The following is a 25,602-nucleotide window of genomic DNA, read 5'->3' on the forward strand; positions in this document are numbered from 1 at the left end:
ATAAAAGTAGTTATCCTGAAGAATTTAGCTCCTTTGACGATAGGGCTAAGGTGAATCTCTCAATTTTTGCTAACTGAAGTGCTTAGTCGTTGTTAAAAAAAAACAACGTGTGTGAGTAATTATATTCTGATATGAATTTGGTACATTTTTTATTATTTTCTTAATAATAGATCACTGCGAGGAAAAAAAATAAAAGTAGTTATCCTGAAGAATTTAGCTCCTTTGACGATAGGGCTAAGGTGAATCTCTCAATTTTTATTAACTAAAGTGTTTAATCGTTGTTAAAAAAAGAAGAGGTGTGAATAAAAGAAATTATTATAAAGAATCTAGCTTTTAATTGTAATTAATTCAACACAGTGCTCTAAATATCCATGTTTGCAAATGTTCCCAAAATTTTTGTACTCTCTGATCGCAATTTCTGATGTTGCTTTTTTAAATACAAATGACTTATTGTATATTCAAATGATAACTGACTTTAATTTGATTAAAAGCGAGGCTAACAAAAAGAACGAATGACGAAATGTGTAATCTGAAGAATAAAAGGGACAGAAAGTTTATATCGAGAAAATGTATATTGCTCCTCGCTCTATACGAGTATGATTTCATACGTGAACAATTCGTAACAAATAATTTGCGATAAATTCGAGATATGAAGTGAACATCAGGTCCTGAATTTTCCCTCAGCTTTTCATGAAACAAACTTTTTACATCGCATACCATCCTTTATGCACATGTAATGTCCAATATCGCACATTTATGAAGTCTTCTGTGGCGCAGAGTCAATGTAGATTTTATGCAATCATTTTGAACATGAAAATAATTATGAACCATCGAGGAAGTTAATATATTGAAAATTGCGCTTTTAGATGATATATATTGTAATAAATAATTTCCGATGAATTTATGATTTATGATAGAAATCTGGATAATTTATTTCATCATAAATTTAATGGAATCGCTTGCACTGATATTTGTCGTTTTATTTCGTTTAATAATTCGAATCATTCTGGCTGCTATGCAGTGCATAGCTTTCTGCGTAATGAAATTATACCCACTTAAGACAGAACGAATAAAATGTAAATCAAAAATTGTTATTCAGAAAATATTGACAATAATTATATACGAAGACACAAATAGTCCACATACTATGTCAGCATGTTAAGTTCTCTGTTTTTCGTTAAAAAGTAAAGCTCTGAATTTCCATTAAATGTAAATGTAGATTCTTCACTATCCCAAAATGGACAATAAATACCTGAGAAATACAATAAGAACGTTTCTGTCTGTTTTCAGGAGTAGAAACACCTCCAAGGAACGATTCAGTTCGCCTGGAGGTAGGGCCTCTAGTAAATGGAGCTGGAGCACTGTACGTAGCAGCGACATGTGCGTGCGCTTTAATATTAGTCGTCGGCAGCGTTGCAAGCGCCTTGTATATTCGTAACAGCAAGGCTCGCATTCAAGAATCGCAGTGAGTATAATAATTTCGCTACTAGTCTCGAGTTGAGAAGTTCCAATTTCGTGCTTAAGTTAACTAAGAAGTCTTATCCTATTCAAATAGCTGAATTAGCTTATTATGATATTTAAATGTACTTCGAGAGTTCGGGATTCCTGTCCCTCAGAAAATTGAAACAGTAATTAAATCTGCAATTCTTGTTGCTGTATGTATAGCTGTCATAAAGTTACTACACAGCTTCTGTAGTATAGTAGAATTGTAGAAGGTAAAATGAAAGAGAAATAATTAAACAAGATAGACTTCTTTTAAACAAAGTTAGTGTAAGACTTGTATCCAGTAGATGTTTATATTTATTTACTTATTATTTTATATTCAGAATTCTACATTCTATTTAATTCTAGTCAGTCAATTGCTTATTGTTAGACTTGGGTAGCAATACAAGCATTTTTACAGTGAGGAAAACTGTGAAGAAAAAGGTCGAAGGTCTCATGATTTTTAATTGAAAAATAAGGGTTGTTTAAAAGACATTACTCTTCATATCTGAATTAAAAGAGAAAATTCCATTTCCAACACTTTTCGTTATAAAAAAGGATACGTTCAGACTCCTAGAAATAAAAATACTTAATCAACTCTCAAATTAGGAAATGACTCATACACTAACCTCTCTTATCACTCCACATTGCATCCAATCATTCCCTAAACCGCATCGAAAACGTTCAATTACTCTAATCACCTCTCCTCATTCATACATTACATAATGGCACAGAATGATCAAACTGCATTATCAACAACGCGAGCCATCGCGTAATTCAATCTACCGAAATCACTTTGATCCACAAACAATCGATACCATAACTGCCACTGCAGAGCCAACAAAATATTTACAAGTTATTCATCCCAAACGAGGGGAGTCAACAAAAACGAGAACCTAGCGACTCTATGGTAACAAGCTTCTCTCTCGTGGTTCTCGCGATTAAGCATCGATCGAGTGTTCCGCTTATTAAATCCGCAATTTCATATTCGAAGCAATACGAACGCTCGAATCGGAATCGGTAGAACAGGCTATCTCATACAGATTAGACAGTCTATATACTAGAAATTACAGTGAGAGAAAAAGGAAAGTTTAAATCTGAAATACTTGCAAGATGTTCGACAACAGGTGTCATAAATTTTAAAAGGTGATTTTATGCGATAAAATAGGACGTAACTCGGGAATGATAAAAATGCGTTTGAGGCTTCGTTTCAGAGTTGTTAATTGTTGAGCAATCGCCTAAAATTCGTGTGACATGTGTCTGAATTAAGACTTATTCTACTGTTGGCTTACACCAGCTAGGTCAGACCCAGAAAAGTTAGTAGAATGTACCCTAAGGCAGACATAGAAACGTGAGTAAAATCAAACACAGAAAAATCAGTAGAATAAGCTTGAGGTCAAACACAAAAGAGGCAATAAAATAGGGCTCAAGTTGAACACAGAAGAATCAGTAGAATAAGCCTCAAGCCAGGCAGAGAAAAGTCAGTAGACTAAACCCCTAGCCAGACACAAAAAAATTAGTAGAATAAGCCACAAAGCAAACATAGAAAAATCAGTAGAATAAGCTTAAAGTGAAGCACAAAAAGGTTAATAAAATAAGCCTGAGCAGTAGAATAAGCCTCAAGCCAGACAAAGAAAAATTAGTAGAATAAGCCTCAAGCCAGGCACAGAAAAATTAGTAGAATAAGCCTCAAGCCAGACATAGAAAAAATCAGTAGAATAAGCCTCAAGCCAGACACAGAAAAATCAGTAGAAAAACCCTCAAGTCAGACACAGAAAAGTCAGTAGAATAAGCCTCAAGCCAGACACAGAAAAATCAGTAGAATAAGCCTCAAGCCAGACACAGAAAAATCAGTAGCATAAGCTTAAAATCAAACACAAAAAGCTTAATAAAATAAGCCTTGAGGTCCAACACAGTAAAATCAGTAAAATAAGCCTGAAACCAACCACAGAAGAATCAGTAGAATAAACCTCAAATTTCTGTAAAATATCTTATTGAGTCCCATTAAAGAACTTGTATCTAAGAGTCTTAACATCTCTTCAGGGCCTTCCAAAACAGAGTCAATCTTCCCAATCAACCAAATTCTCTAAGTCAACACACTCTTTCAACATTCTTATCCCAGCAATATACACGCGCTACTCTTCCTTTCAGAACACAATGCTAACTTTAACCCATTACTACAGCAAAACGAAAGCACATCAGCCACTACATTACAGGACACTCAACGATCCAATTGGGCCACCCTACTACCCCTTCGAACATTAAAACGTACACGCGTTACACCCCGTATACAGATCGGCAGACTGGCGGCATTTCACGTATCGCTAGGCGCATTCTCATCCTCCGCGAGGAGTGAAAAGTCGTCGCGCGTTGCCAGCTGCCGTGAATTTCCCGCTGGATATGAGAGACCAGAAATGGGGCTAGAGCAGTTTCGCCGCGAGGGGAGAGACAGTAGAGCGGAGAGGAAGATTTCTACACCCCCGCGGGAAATTCGTGGGATAAGCTGGATAGGAACTCGTCCGCATGAAATATCCTTTCAATAAGCCACGGTGATCCGTCGGTCGCTTGGCACGCCACCCGACATTTTATTGCGCGGCTACACACCCCCTCCAGGCGACCTTACAGGGGATGTAAGGAGCAGATCCTGGGGAAGGGAATCTGCTCTTCTCTTCAGGGCCCTGTCCTCGTTTCTTTCGCTTCGGGTATCCACGTATCAGACGCACACTCCAAAAGTGATACGACTCGAGGAGGTACTGTCCTTGGCAGAAAGGTTTCGGCCGAACGCAAAAATGGGAAATTATTTCCAGATATTGTAGGTTTTGAAAATATTGGGTGAGTTGGTATGGTAGCATTTTACATTTTTAGGAATTACAGTATTTTTAGGCAACTTCATAATCTTGCGCTTAGGCGAGGATATTCTGCTAGGAGTATTGTTTTTCAGGGGAATACAAAATTTTGTATGAGTTTAAGAGATAATTATTCACTGGAATTATTTTCTTGTAGTTATTTCAATAGTTTGTACTTTCTTTTTGTGTAAGAGTTTGTAAGACTTCTTTACTAAAAATTTGTGGGAAAAGGATACAATTTTGGAATTTGCTATTTCACCAATTTTGAATATAAATGAATAAGACACTCAGGATACCTAAATAAAAGATGATTTAATAATCTAATTTAAGAAAGGCCTAATTTATATTATTTATATTTAAATGTAATTTATAGGAAAGAATTCTAACAATACATGTAACTCTTAAAAATTGTTAAATTTTGCAACATTCATCTAGGAATAACCTCTAGGACCTCAAGAAATCCTGAAACTCAGGCAACTAAAGAATCCAGAATCTGAAGACTGCTTCACATTTAAACGTAAAAATTCAGAATCGTTCAAGCATCGAAACTAGCGCTTTTCGTATCAAAGATATCTAGGCCAAGGGGCGCAACAGTCAACAGCGAAGGGGCCAGAAATGGTTTTGTATTATAATCAGAGGCTTCGTAATATTCATCGTCAAAGGACGACTCGAACTATTTCCCTCTTAGGGAAAAATTCACGAGGAGAGACTTCAAAAGATTTAATAATACCCGCCAAGAGACAATTGGTCTACTTCGGGGGAAGTTGGGTGGTCGTGCAAAGGGAATGAAGATGAAAGGTTGGAGGAGGTCCTCGTCCCCCGATTTCATTTCTATAATTTTATCGTGCAGGAATTCATTCCGCTGATATCGCGTAATCGTTGATACCTGAGGTAACCGCAGCTCCCCTGAATGTGTAATTAAAATACATAAGCGAGCCGAGCCTCCGTTCTACTTGTCGTTAATTATTATAGATCTCTCGTACGTCCCAGCTCCGATACGAGCATTGCAAAGAGCCTCTCTTAATTACAGTCAGACTTAATAAGGGTTTTAATCGAACAACGTGCCAGGGGTATCTTGTGGGATTTACTTTCAAGAAATTTATTTCAAGGTTGGCCTTGTGTCCAATTACGTAGGGGCTCGAAAGCTGACTCGTGTGCATTCGGAATTTGTATTGACTGTAAAAGTCACTGTGCTGTGTCAGCTTTGTATTTAAATTTGGTTTAGTCACCTTTACCTCTAATCTCGAAACTCGTTTAGAAATTTCTTGCAGACGTTTTATTATAAGCTCGTCAAACGTGCCTCTTGAATTTAAAATTTCACCTTTTTTAGGCTACCTTATTATATGCCTTAAACCTTTTCTAATAAAAGAAAATTTGATGAATTACTGATTATCATCCTCTCACTATAATCTAGCTTCTATATTTAAAACAAACGAGTCTTAAATGAGTAAGAAATTCACAGGTTGCTTTCAGACACCTCGCTATAAGCTCGTCAAACACATTTCCTTAATTAAAAACTGCACATTTTTTAACCTACTCTATTATATCCCATAAATTTCTTCTAAAAAAGAAATTGCATTTTGAAACATTTTCCACGCCATAATAACATTTAATTTAGCTTAAGATCATTTACTCTCATCACCGCAGTAATGTACACGTAAAAAGTAAGATGAAGGTAAAATAAAGATTTAAATACCCTTCTACGTAAATCGTGCGTAAAATCGCAAGTCGGAAGTCCTAGAAGAACTAATATATTCAAAGGAAGTATGACAAGTTTGCATAAAGAGGAGTAAAGACAGGGGGGGGGAGAGAGAGAGGGATGGGCAGCAGAAGTAAAAGTTCTGTTCGCCTTGAAACTTTGTCTTGGATCTTCTTTTACTGGAATTTCTTCGGATAAGATCTCGAGGATGTAATTAATAATGTATGCGTCGGGGAATGGATTACGTAATATTGATAAGAAAGTTCATTCTCACGCGCTGGGAGCAAGATATTTCTTCGATGAAATATATTTACGATGGTAGTTTCGCGAAACTATAACAGCTTGTTAAACAGGAGTAGCAAGGTGTACTGAATAATAAAAAATCTTTGAGCAACAAAAGTGAATGCACTTATTACGCATATATTGTAAAGACATTAAATTGATGGATGTTTCGCGAAACTATAACAGCTTGTTAAACAGGAGTAGCAAGGTGTACTGAATAATAAAAAATCTTTGAGCAACAAAAGTGAATGCACTTATTACGCATATATTGTAAAGACATTAAACTGATGGACTGTATAAAATTTACTTTATGGAGTGCATAGAAGACAGAATTTACTTATCACAGTGCTGTCTTCATATAAGCTCGACTGACACTCAAATTCCTTTGTAACTATTCTTTCATTTTACCTTGTTCTCCGTATAAGCTTATCTAAAAAATGGTTTTCTTAAATTTCATGTGCATATAACTTATTTCAAGGCGTGGTCTTATATCGAGACAATACTGCACAGACTGATCAGTACTTTCTTTAATTTATGTAGTAATAAATCATGTTTGCTTCACTGATTGCAGAAGTGATGAAAATATTAAAGACTGATTTCAAAATATAAAGAAAGTACTCATGAGTCTGTATAATATTGTCTCAATATAAGTTCACCACTTGAGATAAGTTATATGCGCCTGAAATTTAAGAAACCCATTTTTTAGATAAGCTTACATGGAGGATAAAGCAAATTGAAAGAATAGTTCTAAGAGAACATCATTGTAAGTCGAACTCATATAAAAACAGCACTGTGATAAGTAAATTCTGTCTTTCATACACTCCATGAAGTAAAGTCTTGAAAAAGATATTCTCAATTCTGCACAAACGATGAGTTTATAGCGAGCAACGACAGAACCATACCCTAAATCTAGCTTCCTTAACTCAGATAATATCTCAGTCCACTGCCACTTCGTAATAACTACCTCATAAACAATAAACCCATTCGAATGAATAAATTGCCACACTCCCAATGACTCACTACTTTATACGAAGAAATAATCCCACGTACATACATCACCCCTCGTAACCACCACCCCCGTTCCCATTACAATAGCCGCCAGACGCAATAATCTTAAATTTCAGTATGTCAAACGTATGCAGAAATATTCCCCTCGAAAGGACAGTCTTTCATGGGAATGAATTTTTATTGGCAAAAGTGGAGAGATGTATTTCCCATTCCTTCACCCAGCGTCGTTCCTCGTCTCTACGTTAGGGAAGCCTCAGAGCGAGCCAATTGTCTCTCGAGGGATATATTAGCTCTTTTGAGGCTCTCCAGGCTGATAACGCGCAGGGGAAACGAGGCTCCAGGATCCCTCTCTGCCCCTGACACGTTCCCTCCCGAGGCGAGGCTGCAGATTTTACATCTGTTCGCTCGAGTAAACACCTCGTACGCCCGTGCACCCTCGATCCTGTTGCCACGCCAATCCTGACGCGGGATTGGCACAAAGGACGATTTTGGGGTTCGACGGGAGCATCGTAGCCTTCTCTGGACGAACGCTTTGTTCGTGAATGGGAATAAGGAAGTTTCACGAGATACTTCTGTCTGCAGAACAAGTCGTTAGCTGGCGGAGCTTATCTTGTTTGCTGTTAAATGTCTGACATTGTCTCTAGAGTGGACGTATTTTATGGATGGTTTTCGGGTAAACAAGAGATTCGGCGTTGGGTGGATTTTCCTGTGTGTTTAATTCAGTAATTTGTTTAGCTATTGGTTCAGTTCATTTTTCGATGTAGAGGGTGACTAAATATTAAATATTAAAAGAGAATATTATGGAACAATAACCTTTTGTGTAGGACTATTTTTTTCTTTAGTTTTTTAGACTCTCGTGTTGTTAAAAATAGAGGAGATATTTAGGTGGACTGATACAGCTTAAACAGTCTATGTACTAGAAATTGCAAAAAAGCTAGTAGAATGTACCCTAAGGCAGACACAGAAACGTCAGTAGAATGAACCATAACTCTAACACAGAAGAATCAGTAGAATAAGCCTCAAGTCAGACGCAGAAGAATGAGTAGAATAAGCCTCGAACCAGACACAGAAGAATCAGTAGAATAAGCCTCGAACCAGACACAGAAGAATCAGTAGAATAAGCCTCGAACCAGACACAGAAGAATCAGTAGAATAAGCCTCAAGCCAGACATAGAAAAATCAGTGAAATAATATTTGATGTTACTTTCAAAATACTTATTTCTTCTAGCATAGCCTCTCACTCTCTACAACACACGTAATCCACAGTTTTATTATCCTCATTTCATTTACATTTTAAGTTTACTCTTGTGTAAGTATCTGCTGTAACAAAACTCTTGCGGCTACAACAGCCACAGATTATTAAATACAACGTTTAACAAGATAAAAGACTCAGGACCCTTTTAAGGTATACAGGAATTCTTAATGAATTTTTCAAATATACATACAAGTCAAATTATATTAAAGCCAGTTGTATTTATGTCGTAATTTAAACTATTTATTGAACATTCAGTCTAGTAATATGAAATATTGAAAATTCATAATACTTAGGCTACTTTTTGGTTAAGAACCAGTGTCTCTCAATGTCACCATTATATTATACATATAATTAAATGAACACGCGATGAGTTCTTTATCGCTAACATCAATATTAAATACAACAGTCAGTATTACTCGCACTAAATTCTAAATACTGACAACGAGGCATCTCTAAACATTGAACCTTCTACCTCATCATCACTTTGTACACTTTTTCTATATTACATATCAGGAACCTGCATCCAGGAACGTATCACAAGCGAAAGTAAAATAAATAGAGCATCGACAAGTTGATATCGCGCGATGGAATCGCCACTCGAACCTCGATGCAGAAATTCGGGGAAAACTCAGCCGTGGAATATTCGAAATCGTAGCAGTTACACGTTCCTCTTTTTCGGCGGGTCACGTCGACGAATTTACATGCGCGAAACGGCCAATAAATCGGGCAAAATATCCAAGCTCCTCGCCTCGAATTCTCTCGCTGTATTTTAGTTTTCTATCTCCGCCCTCGCTCCCCAGCCTCCAGCTTTCGAGGCTTCCTCCGCTCTAATATCGCGCGAAAGGGAAGGGACCCTCTTTGAACATTTTTTCCCCGCGGGCTAAGCGGTAATTTCACACGCTACGAGGACCTTCGACAGGATCGATCAAAGGGGATACCGTGGCAGGATGTATCCAGAAATTTTCCGATATGTCGGAGCTCGAGCACTTGAAAGGACAGAGATTTCTTGAATTTATGAGGACGTCGTTTCGTCTGCTGCTTGGACGAAGTTTCGAAGTTTGAAGTTTCGAAGTTTCGTAATTTGAGTTCAGATTTTGAGGCATTAATTTGAGATCTAAGTGTGACTATACTGTTAAGTTATTTTACTTGGAATTTTATGTTCGCGAATTAGTATATGAGTTGGAAGTTATGTTAGTTGATGGAGAGGAATTGCTTCTTAATACTGTATTCGTTTATTGGGTAATTGTTTGCAGTTTTGAGTTCGATTTTTTATGTCTTGTTATTTTGTATTGTATTTGAGGTGGTGATGAGGGGAATGATCTTGCAAATGCTTTGCAAATTCTTTTTTTGTAGAATTCAAATTTTGAAATATTAATTTGAGATCTAAGTGTGATTATACTGTATATTCATTTTGCTTGGAATTTTAAGGTAAAATGAAGTACTAATTCTAATTAGTTGATTTAATTTTGTCTGCATGTAGAACAGACTTATGCAAGTTTTATTTTTAAATATTTATTTCGGTGAATTTTAATTTAATTACAAGAAATTTCTACCAACATCACTTTAAGTGGTCCTAGAGTTACTAAAATTACCAATAATTTTTAATTAATAGTTAAGCTACTATTGTGCATTTTTTCCTATTATCTGCTTTGTTTCTAACTTTCATGTTTAACTTTTACCCAGTCTCTTTTAATTTCAATACTGATACTACTAACAATTGAAATGTAAACTATCTTCAAAAATCTAAACCTGTGAGTTTTACCTGCATGTTCTGTAGTTAAAACAAGAATTAATAAATTTTGCTAATATTTCTATCTCAAAAATATTCGCTAAAACATTGCTGGTATTCCCTAAAAAAATTCATTTATTCATGATATCTGGATGAAACAAGATTGCTAAGTGGGAACATTATGCACCCTTAACGAAGACCCGCAAATGCACTTTTCCATGTAATAAAAGCGTCCGAGAAAAAGCCAGAGGGGACTAGCTGTAATCATATTTCTGAAACTACTCCAAACTGTGACGCTTGGCTACGCAATTTCAAACAAAAAATTATTTGCAACCATTTGCAGGATCATTCCACTAATCACCACTTCAAACACACCAAAAAAGTAATAATTCACAAAAAAAAAGACAAATACACAAACACAAAAAATAATCTCCTAAACAAATCCAAAATCACTAAACAATTCCTCTCCATCAAATAACACAACTTCCAGCCTGTACGCTAATTCCCAAAAAAACACCCAAGTCTAACACGGCATTATAATACTCCACCGCGCTGTTCCCAGCGAGAGCAGTGGAACAGATAAACGATAAGTCAGCCCGCGGTGGCGCAGCCGTCGCCACGTACCATGCCCGATTATTACCCGAGCCAGGGTCGAGACGGTGATGCAGAGCATGTCGCGCGTTAGAGAAATAATTAACCCCGTGTATAATCATTAGGCGGCTACAGGATCGTCTGTCCTTTCAGGAAAACACTGCCCTGCTGCAGCTATTCAGCGGCAGACACAGGCGGTCTGGCCAGAAGTTCCGTGCTGGTTAGGGTCGATCCACGACCCGGAAGCGCGAATTCAGGAAGTTACGCGACCATCGCGGACCTGGAGCCACTCTACGCGAGACCGTGCGGTTCCAGGGCGAGCTACTACGCTTCCAGCCATGTGACGCATCTGAGCCAGGTACGGTGGAAAATCATTTCCCAGGAACTTCCCGAAGATATTGCATTAAGTATTCCCGCTGGTTTCCGGGGTTTCGAGCGTGAATGCCTAAGGAGGTGCGCAGGCTCCTGGCAGCGAGACTCTGGGAGATTAAACGCTTCCGCGTTTCGTGCCATCTGTGCCTCGGTGTACTGAATTTTATATTCTTGTTAGGTGACGGGGGTTGCTAAAAATTAATCAAGTATCGTCTTATTTCTTTCTCGTCGCGATGGGAGGGACGTAGACTTGCAGGTCGCTGGGAATTGAAAGTTGCTTTGAGTCAAGTGTGCTTGGGGGCTGAAGATTGGGTAGGATTTGTGTCCTGTGAGAAGTCTTCTGAGAAGCATTGTCCATAATGGATTTCAGGAGACTTCTGGTGGAACATACACTGCAAAGCTTTGAGTGGATTTGATGAAAAATTTCTTTGGCAGGTAGATTTCTCAGTTTGATTTCATAAGAGGAATCTTAATGTGTTACCTAAGTAGGTAGTTACTAGTATGTTGTTTTTCTTTTTTAATGCAAAACAGATGCATTGTAAGTATAGACACTGTTTAATGAGTATTTTAATCTTTTTAAGGAATAACGTTTTCTCCTCCAGGTCTTTTTTCCACGAAATTTCATTAAATGATCGATTCTCGTAATAAACCTCTTCCCTAAAACCTACATTTCCCTACTCAAACAATTACCCTCACCAAATTTACCTGAACCATTACCCGAGCCTGTTAATTAGAAATTTCTTCCTCCCTCGTCCACTGAAACGTGACATAATTAAATATAAAGTGACTGCAGACGTCTCCATGTCGCGCCAAACAGCCTCGAAACTAGCACAAACTGTACCAGCGCCCCTCGCCCAGGTATTCGCCCCAGAAAAGTTAATACTCCCCGATTATGCTAATTCCCTCGTGCACCTATAATCGAGGCAAGGCGCTCCAGTGTTTCGGTATTCAGCGCTCGTCGGCGCACTTACGTCACAAAAGCTCCAGCAACTTGAAATATTAAATAACATTATACAGGGAGCAGCTCCATCCCCCCTCGCGACTCCATAGTAGAACAATCGGGCCCCGAGAATTTTCCAAGCGTTTAAACGACCAGCAAACGTTCAACGTTTTTCAAAAGTTCGGGCCATTGTGCGTCTTCGAATGGCAGAATGGGCTTAAAGGCGGTGAAACAGTCCGCGAAACAAAGTCGAAGGCAGAGGAGCCCTCGCTGCACGGGAAATCCGATTTTCCCTCGACCGTTTATGCTCTCAGCAACTCTTCATCGCTGTTCCCTTTTCCCTCTTGCTACCCCCCTCCCTGTCGAGCTCCTCCGCCCCGTCCGTGTCCTTCTTTCACCGGAAGCAGAGGACGCGAGACAATCCCCCCTCGTCTGGCCTAGCGTGCAAGACAAGAGACGCGCTCGAAGCTTTATCAAATTTGCGGCCGCGGGGCCGCTTTCCACCAACAACTTTCGCGACCCCTCGCAACCCTTCGACTCTTTATTCAGCCATCCCGAGCACGTCAACCTACGGCCCTCATTCAACCAGCACACACTGTCCATGAGAAGGTACACGTATAGGGAGGTTCGCCATCCTCCGTTTCTTCCCCTTCAGAGCCTTGTTGCTCTTGTTGCTCTCGTTCACTGAGTATCCCTCGTGCAACGAGGGCTTTTCTTCGGGTTTTTCTTTGATCTCGGATACGGGTTCTACGTGATGGTGTAAGCGATAGTAGTTTCTTGGGGGGGAGGAGGTAGAAGATAGGAAGATGGAGATTTTTGAGAGATAGGAAATTTGGTTCCTGTTGTGCTTCTAGTTTTGTGAGTCTTCAGGGGTTTTTTATTTCTTTTATGTGACTTTTCTTTCATTTTTGAGAATATCTATTAGCTTCACGATTTTAGCAATTTTAAATTATAATTAATGAGACTAATTCTATGCTTTCGAGCATTCAGTATATTTTGAGGTTTGCTAGTATTGTGTATTATTTAGATATAAAGTAGTGTAGTATTTAAGATTTTGATTCCTTCATGTGACTTTGATTGCCTAAATTGGAACATGAATTTTGTGTGTGATATGGAAATTTTTCTTCTGAGTAAGTTAAATAAACTGGGAAAAGGACTTTACTTGATATACGTATCTATAATAAGGGCTTTATTCCATATAAGCCTGAGTATCCCTCGTGCAACGAGAATTTTCCTTCGTATTTTTCTTTGATCTCAGGTACGAGTTCTACGTGATGGTGTAAGCGATAGTAGGTTCTGGGGAGGAGAAGGTGAAAGCTAAGGGGATGGATATTTTGGGGAGAAAGGAAATTTGATTTCTGTTGTGTGATTTTTCAGGGGTCTTTTAATGTAGAAATTCTTTTTTAAATAAGTTAGATAAAATGGGGAAGAGGCTCTGCTTCATATAATTTCCTGAAATATTCGATTTTTAAATTGTAGTAAGCATATTTACTAAATTATTAATTATTATTGAACACTCTCTTATTATACAAAATACGTAAAATACACTTCGACTAGAATTCTCTAAAATAATTTTAGCTACAGACCTTGTCTCAGACAATTATCGTATAAGGTTTTCAAATACTGACGAGAATAATATTTGATATAAATTAGTATAAATAACAGTAAATTTCATACATTTCCAATACATAACATGAAAGTATTCAAATACATACGCAATATAGTATAGGTACTACAAGTTCACATTGTGTTCTATAGTCTTCTTTCCCCAAAGAATGCAAAGAAACTAAATAACTAAAGAACTATTTTTAAATAACTATTTTTCTGCACTTAGTCCCAAGAATTTCGTTTAATATCAGATAAAGGAGAAGCAATTAGAATATCTCGTTTTAGAAAATTCCTTCCACCTCTGAGCCTCAATTGCAAAACCCCCGTCCACTCGCCTGTTATTCTTTTAATTAAGAAAGTCATCTCTGTTTCGCGATTTGAATCTCGAATACTCCCTTACGAATGCAAATGCCAGCCTTTCATTACGTCCTTACGTAGGCGCGATGGGGGCCGAGATATAATCGCGTAATCGACGATCGGTGCTCGAGCGAATAATTAATAAAGCGGCTAAATCGGCGATTTACCATTTTTATTCGTCCCGAGGAAGGGACGTGGTCTGGGAAACGTGGAACAGGAGAGATCCTGCTTCATTTTCTTCCGCCTTTTGCCTCCCCGTGTTCACCATTGAAGAATACGATCCCCCTATTCACTTGCACCGCTGCGCTCGAACGGTGCACGCCCACTCGGTTTATCTCTTCGTCCGCTTAGAATTCAAATTTCAATAGATAGAAGGAAGGATATATGGAAAGAGGCGGTGTACTTTCGTCTGGTAAGAACGGCTCTTTTCAAGCGACTTATCGAAGAATTATGATATCAGCGAGAAGAGAATCCACGTTTCACGCGCGTTCCATTTTTCTGATGGTTTTTCGGTCGAGGCCGCAGACGCCTTGATAAATTCCTGTTCGTCTCGGATTTTATTTTGCTGTGATCATCGACTGGTGTTAATGGAGTCATAACAATTTTTATTTCGTTTCTGTGTTTCAAGTATTAGGCTTCGTTGTTTGAGAAGTGAATGTACTTCTTCATGTCTGTCAGTATTTTTGTTTCAATTTGTATCACAAATATTGGCGGATTTTTGGACACAGAATTAAATTGAGTTTAATGAATTTGATAAATAAAGTTATTTTTTATATAGGTATATTGAACTTTTGTATTTTTGTTTTGGTTTGACTATACCTTTCAGAATGGAGCAGTTTTACATACTGAAGCACTGTGCAATTGATAAAGAAGATTATGTCACTAGAAAGCTTAAGTTTCTTCTGATTTAGGTGGTGTGTAAAGTATCAGAATGGAAATACGTTTAAAAAAGATTCGAGTGAAATATGTCTGACTTGGGACTTATTCTACTACTGGCCAACAGTAGTCAAGTCAGATACAGGGATATCAGTAGAATGAGTGCCAAGTTAGACACTGATAAATCAGTAGAATAAGCACAAAATCGCAAAAAAATAAATCAGTAGAGTAAGCTCCTAGACAGACACAATGAAAGTAGTAGAATAAATCACAAGTCAAACATCATGAATTCAGAAGAATAGGTGTAAAATCTGGCACAGGAAAATCAGTAGAATAAGTACCATTAATGGGACACTGGTAAGTCAGTAGAATAAGTCCCAAGTCAGACACAATAAAAGTAGTAGAATAAATCACAAGTCAAACATCACGAATTCAGTAGAATAGGTGTAAAATCTAGCACAGGAAAATCAGTAAAATAAGTACCATTAATGGAACGTTGATAAGTCAGTAGAATAAGTCTCAAGTCAGACACAATGAAAGTAGTAGAATAAGCCACAAGGCAGACATCGTGAATCTAGTAAAATAGGTGCCAATCTGGCACAAGAAAATTAGTACAATAAGAACCAAAAACCTGGTATAAACAAATCAGTAGAATAAGCTCCCAGTCAGGCACAGAAAAATCAGTAGAATAAGTCTCAAGTCAGACACGATTCTGCTGCATTTTAGAAATACTCTTCAGAACCCATTATTAATCTTCATTTTTCATTTTTGTTGTACTTTGTTACGTAGGATCACTCCCTAAAATCTCTGACTCCTATTAAAACATCAAATACCCTACATACACATTCGATAATTACTAAAAAATGTCCACTTAGAAGAATTTTCTAGAACTCTCTACTGCAATGAACCCTAAACCAACAAAACGAAATCATCCAAGGCCCACTTATGCAACTGATAAAACGAACACAAGCCCATCCCAACAATTACACCTTCGAAACACGTATCGACAGGGTTTTATCATTAAAAATGCTATATCTAACATTCTTCACTAGCACTCATAACCCTAGCTCGACTCGTCCTGGGCTCAGGCACTTGCATAAATTAAAACAGCACAACGAAACGAGCAAGAAGACCCGAGAATACCAGGCCAGGGCCAGAAAAAACAGACATCGCGGAAATGTCGAATAAATATGCAATGGAGTTTAGAAGGAGCAACCGAGCGCGACCCCATCCGCGTAACAAAGTCTAGCCAGCGCTTTTCGCCTTGGAACGAGCGTTTCTCATCAATTTTCCGGGGGAAAAGAAACTGCTCGGGCACCACCTGCACTCCGACATTCAAAGACCCCGTCTTTGGCGAGGGGGAGGCTGCACACGCGGTTACCTTTCTTCCCTGGCGGAGCCCTTCGCAGCCCTGGCGACTGGGGCGGCAGAACGGCGAGGGGAGGACAGAAGGGAGCTCTGGAAGTGGGTCCTGTGATTGTTTCGGCTTTGATCTTGGATCAATTTACCGGCTGTACGCGTATGCGGTGAACCCTCGTCTGAAACGCCGCCCTGCGAGCTGCCTGCGCTCTGGCGAGTGGAAGGGGAGGAAGAGAGGAGCGTTTACGTGGAAGCGTGCAAGCCTTGCGTTTGTCGCGGGAAGAGGGGGCGTATTTGAGGCGGTTGCTGAAATTTTAATTGCGCTTTCTGAGGATTCAGAAGGGGATGGTGGGAGGACTGGGTCAAGGTGAGGAAGTTGAGAGCTGGTTTGGGGAGATGTGAGTGTGGAAGATTGGGGATTCGAGGCAGAGATGTGGTTTAGTAGCTGGAGACTTGGGAAAAGACTGTTTTATTTTATTATTATTTTATTTTTATTTGCCTTACTTTGACGAGTCTGGCTCGTGTACTTTTTACAACACCTTCGCTGCCGATTACGCGGTAATGCGTGATGAGGATATTACGCAAGTAACCGATCACGCACCATCGCGTGAGACGTCTATGTTCGCTCAATGGGAGCTTTACTGTGGGCAGTTTAAGATAGATACAGGTTTCAGATCGGCAGCAAAGGTGATGATATTACGAAAGAAAATTGTAAGGGAAAGGGTTAAGTGTTTTGTGAAATATGTGTCTTTTTAGTAAACATTAGCGATCTGTGAGACCATTAATAGTGGTTACGTAGGTTTTAGTAGGTGTAGTTAAAGGTTAAGACCTAAGATATTTCACAAAATAGTAGCATGGACTTTGAAAAACGCGAAAACATGGAATACTGCAAACGAAATAATTACTGTTCCCACAGAATCTCAGAACTTTACCAACTCGCTACCCTCAAGTTCCTCAGCTGAGACTCCCAAGCACTTTCCTCCAAAAAACGAAGTCACGAACCCAATTTCGTCCCTCGAAAGTTTCATCTTACTTTGTCATGTAGAATCACCCAATCACCCTTTAAAGTTTGGCTCTCGCTTGTGTACATGCTCCAGCTTATATTCTATGTGATATTAGTTCCTCAGCCCTGGCTGTACATGGGTACACATGTAATCGCGAGTTTTAAGGAAACTTGTCTACAATACCCATCTCTTTTTTCGCGCGATCTCTTCAGGCTTCCTCGGTCATATAATCCTGCAACGTCTTATCCTGCCTGTAAAACGATACGCTTGAGATCCCAGCGCTGAACAAGTCATTACCGTTCCTGTCTGCTGGACATCTTCGGTACGAGAATAAACGCGTTTTCCTCTGGATTTACCCGATAGACGGCCTCCTCTGGCTACCTCTCTGTCAAAGAAAGATAAGAAAGTAGCTAGACGGGGCGTTAGGTCGGTTAAAGGAACCTCACTCTTCACGAACAGAACTTTTCTACTTGTTTTAGTACCTGAAATCCCCACTTTGGTTGCAAATTTCCGCTGTGAAATGGCTACATTGTTCGAAGAAATATTAGAATATGAAATATAGAAACATTTTTAGCAAATGTTGGGCGACTTTGACTGAGGATAAGTCCACGAAAAATCATTCCTTGATTAAGATTTTTTTTTTTAAATTAAAGCTTAAAATCTTTGATATAAGCTGTTACATTTCAGTATTAAGTTCAATGCATTCCTATTATTGTAGTAGTTCAAGTCTGAGGGCATGTTTGTCATATAGACAATTGCAAAGTTTGACAAAATGCATAGACTTGTTAAAATTCTTTTCGAGGATATTATTAGCAGCTGTATAAAATTAGAACCTTCTCCTTAAATTTAGAAGAAGAAGCAAATCTCTGAGATCTTTTCTCGCAAAATTACAGAACTTTAAAGCAACCCTAGCATTTGTACAAGACAAACATGTAAGAATTATTCTTTACATCCTTATTTGAAAAATACTAAAATTTGCTATGGTAGACTTTTTAATACTGAATTTTTAACATAAAATTAGAATAAAATTTTTTAAATACAATATTACACAAAATTCGTGATACTAAAATTTTTCGTGATTCAATTTTAAACACAAAAGATTACTAAATTTACCTATATAAACTTAAAAAAGAGAAAAATTGAGAAACTAGTAAAACAAGAAAGAAATACAAAATGGAAATGTCTACAGTTAATTAATCTTCTAAATACCTGTGAATAAACCTGTGACTCTCTACATGTATTTATGTTATCTACCTTTCCATTCCATGGAATTAATAACTAAATTAAAATGTACGCAACGCTAAACCCCAGAAGCGTTAAGCGAATATAAGGTTGGCGAGACAAACCGATTCTTTCGATTTAATTCATTCCACTCCCCCGCGATATCGTCTTTCATTTCACGGCCAGCACTTTAATCGAATTAAATCGGAAACTGTATTATTAATTCCCTGATCCGACTTGAAAGTTACCCTTCGTCCGTGGCGAGGCCATCGGTGAAAATGAAGCTTTTAAAACGCTTTCCACGGAAAACAAACGACGATGTTTGACGAGGTCTCCCCCTCTGAACGAATCGAATTGCTGTTTCGTGTGCATTCAGCAAAAAGTTCGCTCGCGGCGCCGTGTCACGTGGGTCATCGGTGATCCACCGTATCCACCGGAAGTGACTTTCGCCGAACGTCCAAACGCATTCTTTTCATTCGTAGTCGAAGCAAAATAGAAGGGAAAAACTTGGAATAGTGGAAAGCTTAAGGGGATGATGAAATACGATACGTGAAAGGATTCGAGTCTCTTTTTTCCCCTTTTTACTTTCAATATTCGTTCGATAGTTTTTGCAACTTGATCAGTTCTGGGATAACTTCTCCTGTAAAGTTTAGTATCTTTTAAATGAATTTTTTCTGATAGTTTAGGGAACATTTGTGCTAACAAAAACGATGAAAATATCGCTACTTGATATTAACAGCAACTTAAAAAAGAGGAAGACAAATTTTCCAAAAACAGTATTTAAAAATTCAAGTTTAAATTAAATAATAATTAAAGTTGAACTCAATAAGAACTAGAAGTCTTTACATAAACTTTCTCTGATATTCCGAAAATTATAGGAATATTGACAATGATAGTGATACAAAAAAAGAAAAAAAGCTTACACTTAAATTAAAAAATATTAATTACAATTAAACATGAATACGACACTCCTTCTCTCTGGTCGCAGAACTAATAACGTCAAGTAGCTACACGTATGAAAATGGCCAGAGCAAACAAAACACTCAGCACGACTAACGTGGAAATCGTCAAACGTTAATTGGTGCCCGAGATGGAACAAGAGAGAGGAAGCCAGAAATGGCGAAAAATTTAATGCAATTGATATCTCACTATAATTGAATACCAAAGTTTAATTTTTTGATTGGCTTTTTCGAGACCTATCGAGACACTGAAATTTCGCAGCAGGCATGGAACCTGTTAAATCAATAGCTCGATTGTGAATGTAGAAACGCGATTCGTCAGTCTACATTCATTACAACAAAAACGTACGCTGGTTTAATTTCTCTCCCCATTCATTTACCGCGGCAATTACCAATCTGTTTCTTTCAGGCTAATGACGGCACTTGATGTTAATTATGCTGCGAACGTTGCTGTGAATATCGGCGTGTTTTATTCGGACGTTTCCCGATCAACTTTCCTGGCCATCGAAACCAATCGCGACGAATAAACATGCAACAAACGAGGGTGATTAACGGCGAGTTGCGTTCATCCCTTATCTTCGTAAATTACATTTTTTTTCCACGTACGTTGTTATTTTTTATTCGCTGGAGAATTGTATACTCGTTTTTATAATGCAACCAGAGGGACCTGAATGGTATTCTGTATCAGATTTCTTTACTTCACTTCTTCTATTTTTGTTGCTGTTATCCCTGGTAAAAGGTTTTCGATCAAACGCAGCAATATGAAGTTATTAAAAAATATTGAGGTTTCTGAAATGTGAAATCCTGGTGTATGAATATTATTGAATATAAAGTACATGGGAATAATAAATCGGTTTGGTGTTTAGTAACATTTTTCGAGAGAATGTTTAAAACCTCAAGTAGATACATATTAATGAAAAATGTGGCGAGTAATGATTTAAAAATCTTTTTTACCGAGAAATAACAAATTCTAAGTGAAAATATGGAACAGTAACCGAGTATTAATTACAATCAAACTTTTTTATAAAAATCTAGTTACATATAAAATTCTAGGTTCTTGTTTCTTTAACTAAAAAGAAAACGTACCAAATTTAAGCACGCCATTTTTTTCCAACTTTTCTAAGCTTACAGAGTTGCAAAAAATATTTAAGAGTCAGTTATTTTTATATTACTATGTATTGAATGAGTACAGCTTTTGAAAATTGGGAAACCATTTCTGGATCACCCTGTACGTCCAACTATATCTTTCCTCTACTTAACGAACCTCATACAGGTGTTCCGTCCACTGCTCGCAACCCTGGTCAATTTTAAACCCTCTTGTCACGTTTTGCGTTAACAAACGAAACAAAAGAGTCGAAAGCAGGAAGAAGCAGGGTAACCCCTCGCAACAAGGCAAGAAAGAAGCGAAACGAGCAACGCGAGCGGACAGAAAACAAACCCAACGAGCGAGGGCAATGAAAATGGAGGAAACAAAAAGAATGAGAGGACGCTGCTTGAGAATGGAGCTTTTTTAGCGGCGGGGTGCAAACAATTCATTCGTTGACACTCGTCTCGCTAATGATTACAAAACTTGATAAGACACTCGCTTATCAGTAGTACATCTGCCAGCAACAAAATTAGCTTCCTCGGTTAACCCTTAATTCGAAAGCTTAATTTGTGGGTTCTTCAGAAGGATATTTTAAAGTGAGATTGCTAGAGTTAGAGTCATCCATGTGAGAGATGGAGGATTGAAAAAATAAACTGAACAGTAAACTGGGAAACTAAAAATCAAACGTTTACTAAGCTTACGTGTATACTGTAATTGTTGAATAGTAGATGAGGAAATTAATTCCAAAATTAGTGAGGACTTGTGACTCACGCTATATAAGGGTATTTAGTTACAGGTGAGGAAAGATTCAAGGTCTGACTAAAGAGTTAAAGATCGAAATCAAATGTGTCTGACATGGGACTTATTCTACTTCCAATGTACACTAGCCAAATGAAACAGTAAAGTCTATGGAATAAGTCCCAAGTCAGACACAGCGACGTCAGTAGATTAAGTCTCAAATCAGACAGTGATATTAACAGAATGAATCCCAATTCAGGCATAGTACAACCAATAGAATAAGCACCAAGTCAGACACAGCGACGTCAGTAGAATAAATTCCAGGTCAGACACGACAAGTCAGTCCAAAAATCAATAAGTCTAAAGTCAGACGTGCATTTTAGAATTACTCATTAAAATATCTGAATCCTATTGTTGAACTTTCTCTACATGTGTCTTTGAATATGGCGAAGAAGCGTCTGAAGAAGGGGTGGTTTGAGAGAATTTAGAAAAAAGAAATAAAAGTCCTTAGTGCATTAAATATTCAGATGAATGATTTACAGCAATGCGCCATGATTTCTAAAAAATTAACCAAAACCCTAGAAGAATGATATAATAATACTACTAGACTGCGACCAAACACAATAATAATTATCCCAGTGGAAAAATTTAATAATTTACTATAATCAGTTCGTCATCCATAACCAGAATATTTACTTCAAAATTCATATCTTTTACTCGTCTCACTTTCTGAGAAAATCCTTCAAGATTCAGTGATCCCTGCCTTCCATCTACATGAAAATGAACTTTCTCTAAATCTCCATCACGATAGAAATTGCGAAAATATCTATTACCCTCGGTCTCTATTTCCTAACTCCTAATTAGGCCAAAGACATCTAACTCCAATCCAACACCTCCACACCTCCAAGCCCATAAAGGACCCACAGTCATTCCTCCCAGTATCCTCGCGCCACCCCATTCCCATCACCTCAGCTCCTCCCCCCTAACCTCAGGTCCCCAGCAACTCAATGTGTCCAGTAATTCGCGTCGTATGAACACGTTTCGCGTGGATTTTCAGCGCTCGTCTGCCTCGGTTCTCGTCCTCACGCGAGCAGGAGCACGCACAAGCCTCGTGCACGCGTAGACGCGTGCAAATGAGATGGGAGGGGCTGGAGGCAAAACTGCGGAAAATTGAAATTAATGAATAACACCAGCCCCCGTCCCCGCTGGCCCCTGACCTCGAGGCTTCCTAGGTCGAGCAGGAGCGACGAGGACCATGGCGAAACAAAGGGGGACGAGGACGAGGACGCCAGAGAAGCTGTCCCTCGCTTCCTTCCTCCTCTTCCTGCGTCCTTTAGGGACACAGGTCCTCCTTCGCGTCCTGTTACAGGCGACAAATGCTTTTTTAATGAGTTCCTCCGCGTAGGGATTCCTCTCTGCGATGAATTATGCAGACGAGGAATAACGATCGAGAGGGCTGGAGGGTGGGAAACTGTTTAGGAATCTCTTTGTGATATTAATATCGTGTTGTCTGTTAATTTGCAGTCGACTGATCCCTGCGAGAAGGCCAGAGCGCTGGCTATACCGAGGTCAGCGCTGTACTGTCGCAATCTCGTGCAAGAAGGCACCTTCGGCAGGGTCTACAAAGGCACCTTGGAGCTGGCGGGCCGCGAGCAGGAAGTCATCATAAAGACGGTCACAGGTACGCTGTATTAATACTTGCTCGAGTTCTGTGTGGTCACGGGGATTCTGTGCGCTTGCTAGGGAATTTTCGGGCAAGTTCTGGGTCGTGTTGGAGGACTGTGGACGTGGCTATAGTGGACTATGTGAATTGAGCTTCGAAGTAGCGAACTTCAATGATTTAATGTTAGGTGCAGAGTGGAAGTTCGTTTATTTGGAGTCCAGTTGTTTGGGGGAAATTTTGGCTAATGAATGATTGAGGGAACTTTAGGTGAGAGTCTGTTGTCTGTGGTGCTGGTGAACGTTAGGTCACTGATATTGCGTTGGAGATAGGGAGATCTTTGTTAGAGACAATAGTTTGGGGAACCAAGAGAGTTACATTGCAAGCATTTATATGATAAATATGATCTTGAATATTTCCTCATCTTCTGCACTTGAATGTACTATCCAAGTGTGGACGAAGTGACTTTTCTTACCAAAAAATTGATGTGATCGTACAGTGGCTCTTTTCGTTCTAAATAATCTTTCAATTATCTTTGGAAATACTCCTATCTAATTTTAATGATTCCAGAGATATTCAAAGTGATAACTCTAAGTTCTAGTTGATTCACTTGATACAGTAAAAAAAATAGTAACTTTAAAAACAATTTAAATTGAAAAAGAATTCAATTCTGGTATAGATGTGATCTGAATATGCATTTATGTGTTGCATGGAACTCAATTCGTGTGAACTAATGTCCACTGTAACCATAGTCTAAGTCTAAGGCTGGAATAAACTTTGCAATTTTTAAAGTAGATTTTTCGCTTCAATTCTTTACCCTTTAGTTCTTCATTTTACTATCTTATGAGAAAAATCTTTCTTTTTTCATTGAAACTCACTTTCATGAGATAAAGTTAGCCATTCAAGTGATCTTCATTTTTCTTGACTTTGTGACAGTATGTACAGAACAGATCCTCAACAATTTCGAAATTATTCTTCTATCTTAATATTTAAAATTATAGTTAGGAACATAAAGGGTCCTAGACTAACAACGCTTGGTAAAGTAGAAATATCTTCTATCTACTGTTGATTCCTGATAAATTGAAGAGAGAAGTACATTTCAAAATTGAATAAATACGAAATGCAGAAAATACTGTCAGGAGTCACAAACTAATTCTAAGTATAGACTATAGATTTATCGTCCCATGTACTTTATATATGTACGTAAATATGTATATTATGCTTATATGTAAACTATAATGATTTATATATTATTCTCAAGTCACCAAAAATATCACCAGGGTATTGCAAAATCCAGATAACTATGCTATAAAATTTATGAAACTTCTCAAACTTAAACACCAAGTTATTGTATCTACTTTTTAAACATTTTTGCTTAGAAAAATGATCAAATTCATTCAGAAAATTACAATAAAACTTCTGTATTGATAAAACAGTCGACTTGGACTGCGAAAACTAGAAGAAAGAAATTAGTATTACTAGCCACTACTAGCAAGTAGTATTACTGAAAATTGTGTCTCTAAAAGCTAATCTATATTTTCCTTAAATCAAATCAAATTTACTTCTCTTTACATGAATTTAAAAACTGATTCCAAGCAACCAACAGTAGCCTAAAAGACCCAATACTAAAAAACTCAGTGATTAATACAGAAAAAGGTGTCACAAAAATTCAAGAAAAAATTAAAATAAATTACATTTCAACTTCCCCGCTAACTATACTCTATATAAAATTCTGCAAGGTTTATTCCTTCCCTCAAATAAAACAACTAACAATTACAGTAACTCGTCAAAAATATCACTAATTGCCTCTTTCCCACAATTACCCCAAGTCCCACAGTCCCACAGTCAGGAAACAGATTTGAAGGGATATCATCTAATATGAACTCAGCGCGTTAAAAGAACGAAAAGCACGAGGAACTAAAGCGAAGGGGTTTGAAATTCTAGAAGTGGCGTCAGCTTATCAGGCCTCTTTGCTGGTGGTGGAGGGCTCGCAGCTGGCGGGATTAGTGCATGCAAACATAGCTTCGCTCACAGCCGCCTGCCTGGATAGTTCTTGCCCGTTATTGGCGTACACGAGTACGCCTGGCGAGCTGAATTTAAAGTTATACCTTACCGACGGGAACCATCATCCTGTAACCAGGGACCTCGTGCACGTTGGCGCGCAGGTTGCCAGAGCAGGGGCATTCATGCACGGACGGGGTCTCCTACACAGGTGATTGTCTTTATCTCTCTATTTGGTAGCCTTGATTGGGCCTCTTAATTGGACTGCTTCCTATAGAAAGGAACCATATCGTTGCATAATCGTATTCGACACAGGGGATCGCGGATACTGTAGTTACCCGATATAAGCTCGTCACTGATCCCAGTGTCACAGATTCTCTGCTTTAAAATTATTACCGTTTTTATTCAGAATCTGATAAAATCAAGATAAATTGAGTCTTTGAAATAGTAAACTGATCTTTGAAAAATCTTGTCAAATTATTGTGTTTCTTTTTCTGAGATACTCAAATGGCTCGATTTAAATGGAGT

At 38.3% G+C, this 25,602-nt stretch overlaps 1 protein-coding gene across 1 annotated transcript in view; it reads left to right on the forward strand.

Annotated features, from left to right (window-relative positions):
- LOC143186951 (tyrosine-protein kinase Dnt) overlaps window positions 1–25,602 on the forward strand; it is a 116,896-nt gene that overhangs the window by 88,553 nt on the left and 2,741 nt on the right. Inside the window, exons 4-7 of the mRNA XM_076390839.1 lie at window positions 1,291–1,465; window positions 11,046–11,250; window positions 22,938–23,094; window positions 25,018–25,285. Of these exons, the coding sequence (XP_076246954.1) occupies window positions 1,291–1,465; window positions 11,046–11,250; window positions 22,938–23,094; window positions 25,018–25,285 (805 nt within the window). The remainder of the gene's footprint in view (window positions 1–1,290; window positions 1,466–11,045; window positions 11,251–22,937; window positions 23,095–25,017; window positions 25,286–25,602) is intronic.

This window comes from Calliopsis andreniformis, unplaced genomic scaffold (assembly GCF_051401765.1).
Source record: "Calliopsis andreniformis isolate RMS-2024a unplaced genomic scaffold, iyCalAndr_principal scaffold0022, whole genome shotgun sequence".
Taxonomy (NCBI): Eukaryota; Metazoa; Arthropoda; class Insecta; order Hymenoptera; family Andrenidae; genus Calliopsis; species Calliopsis andreniformis.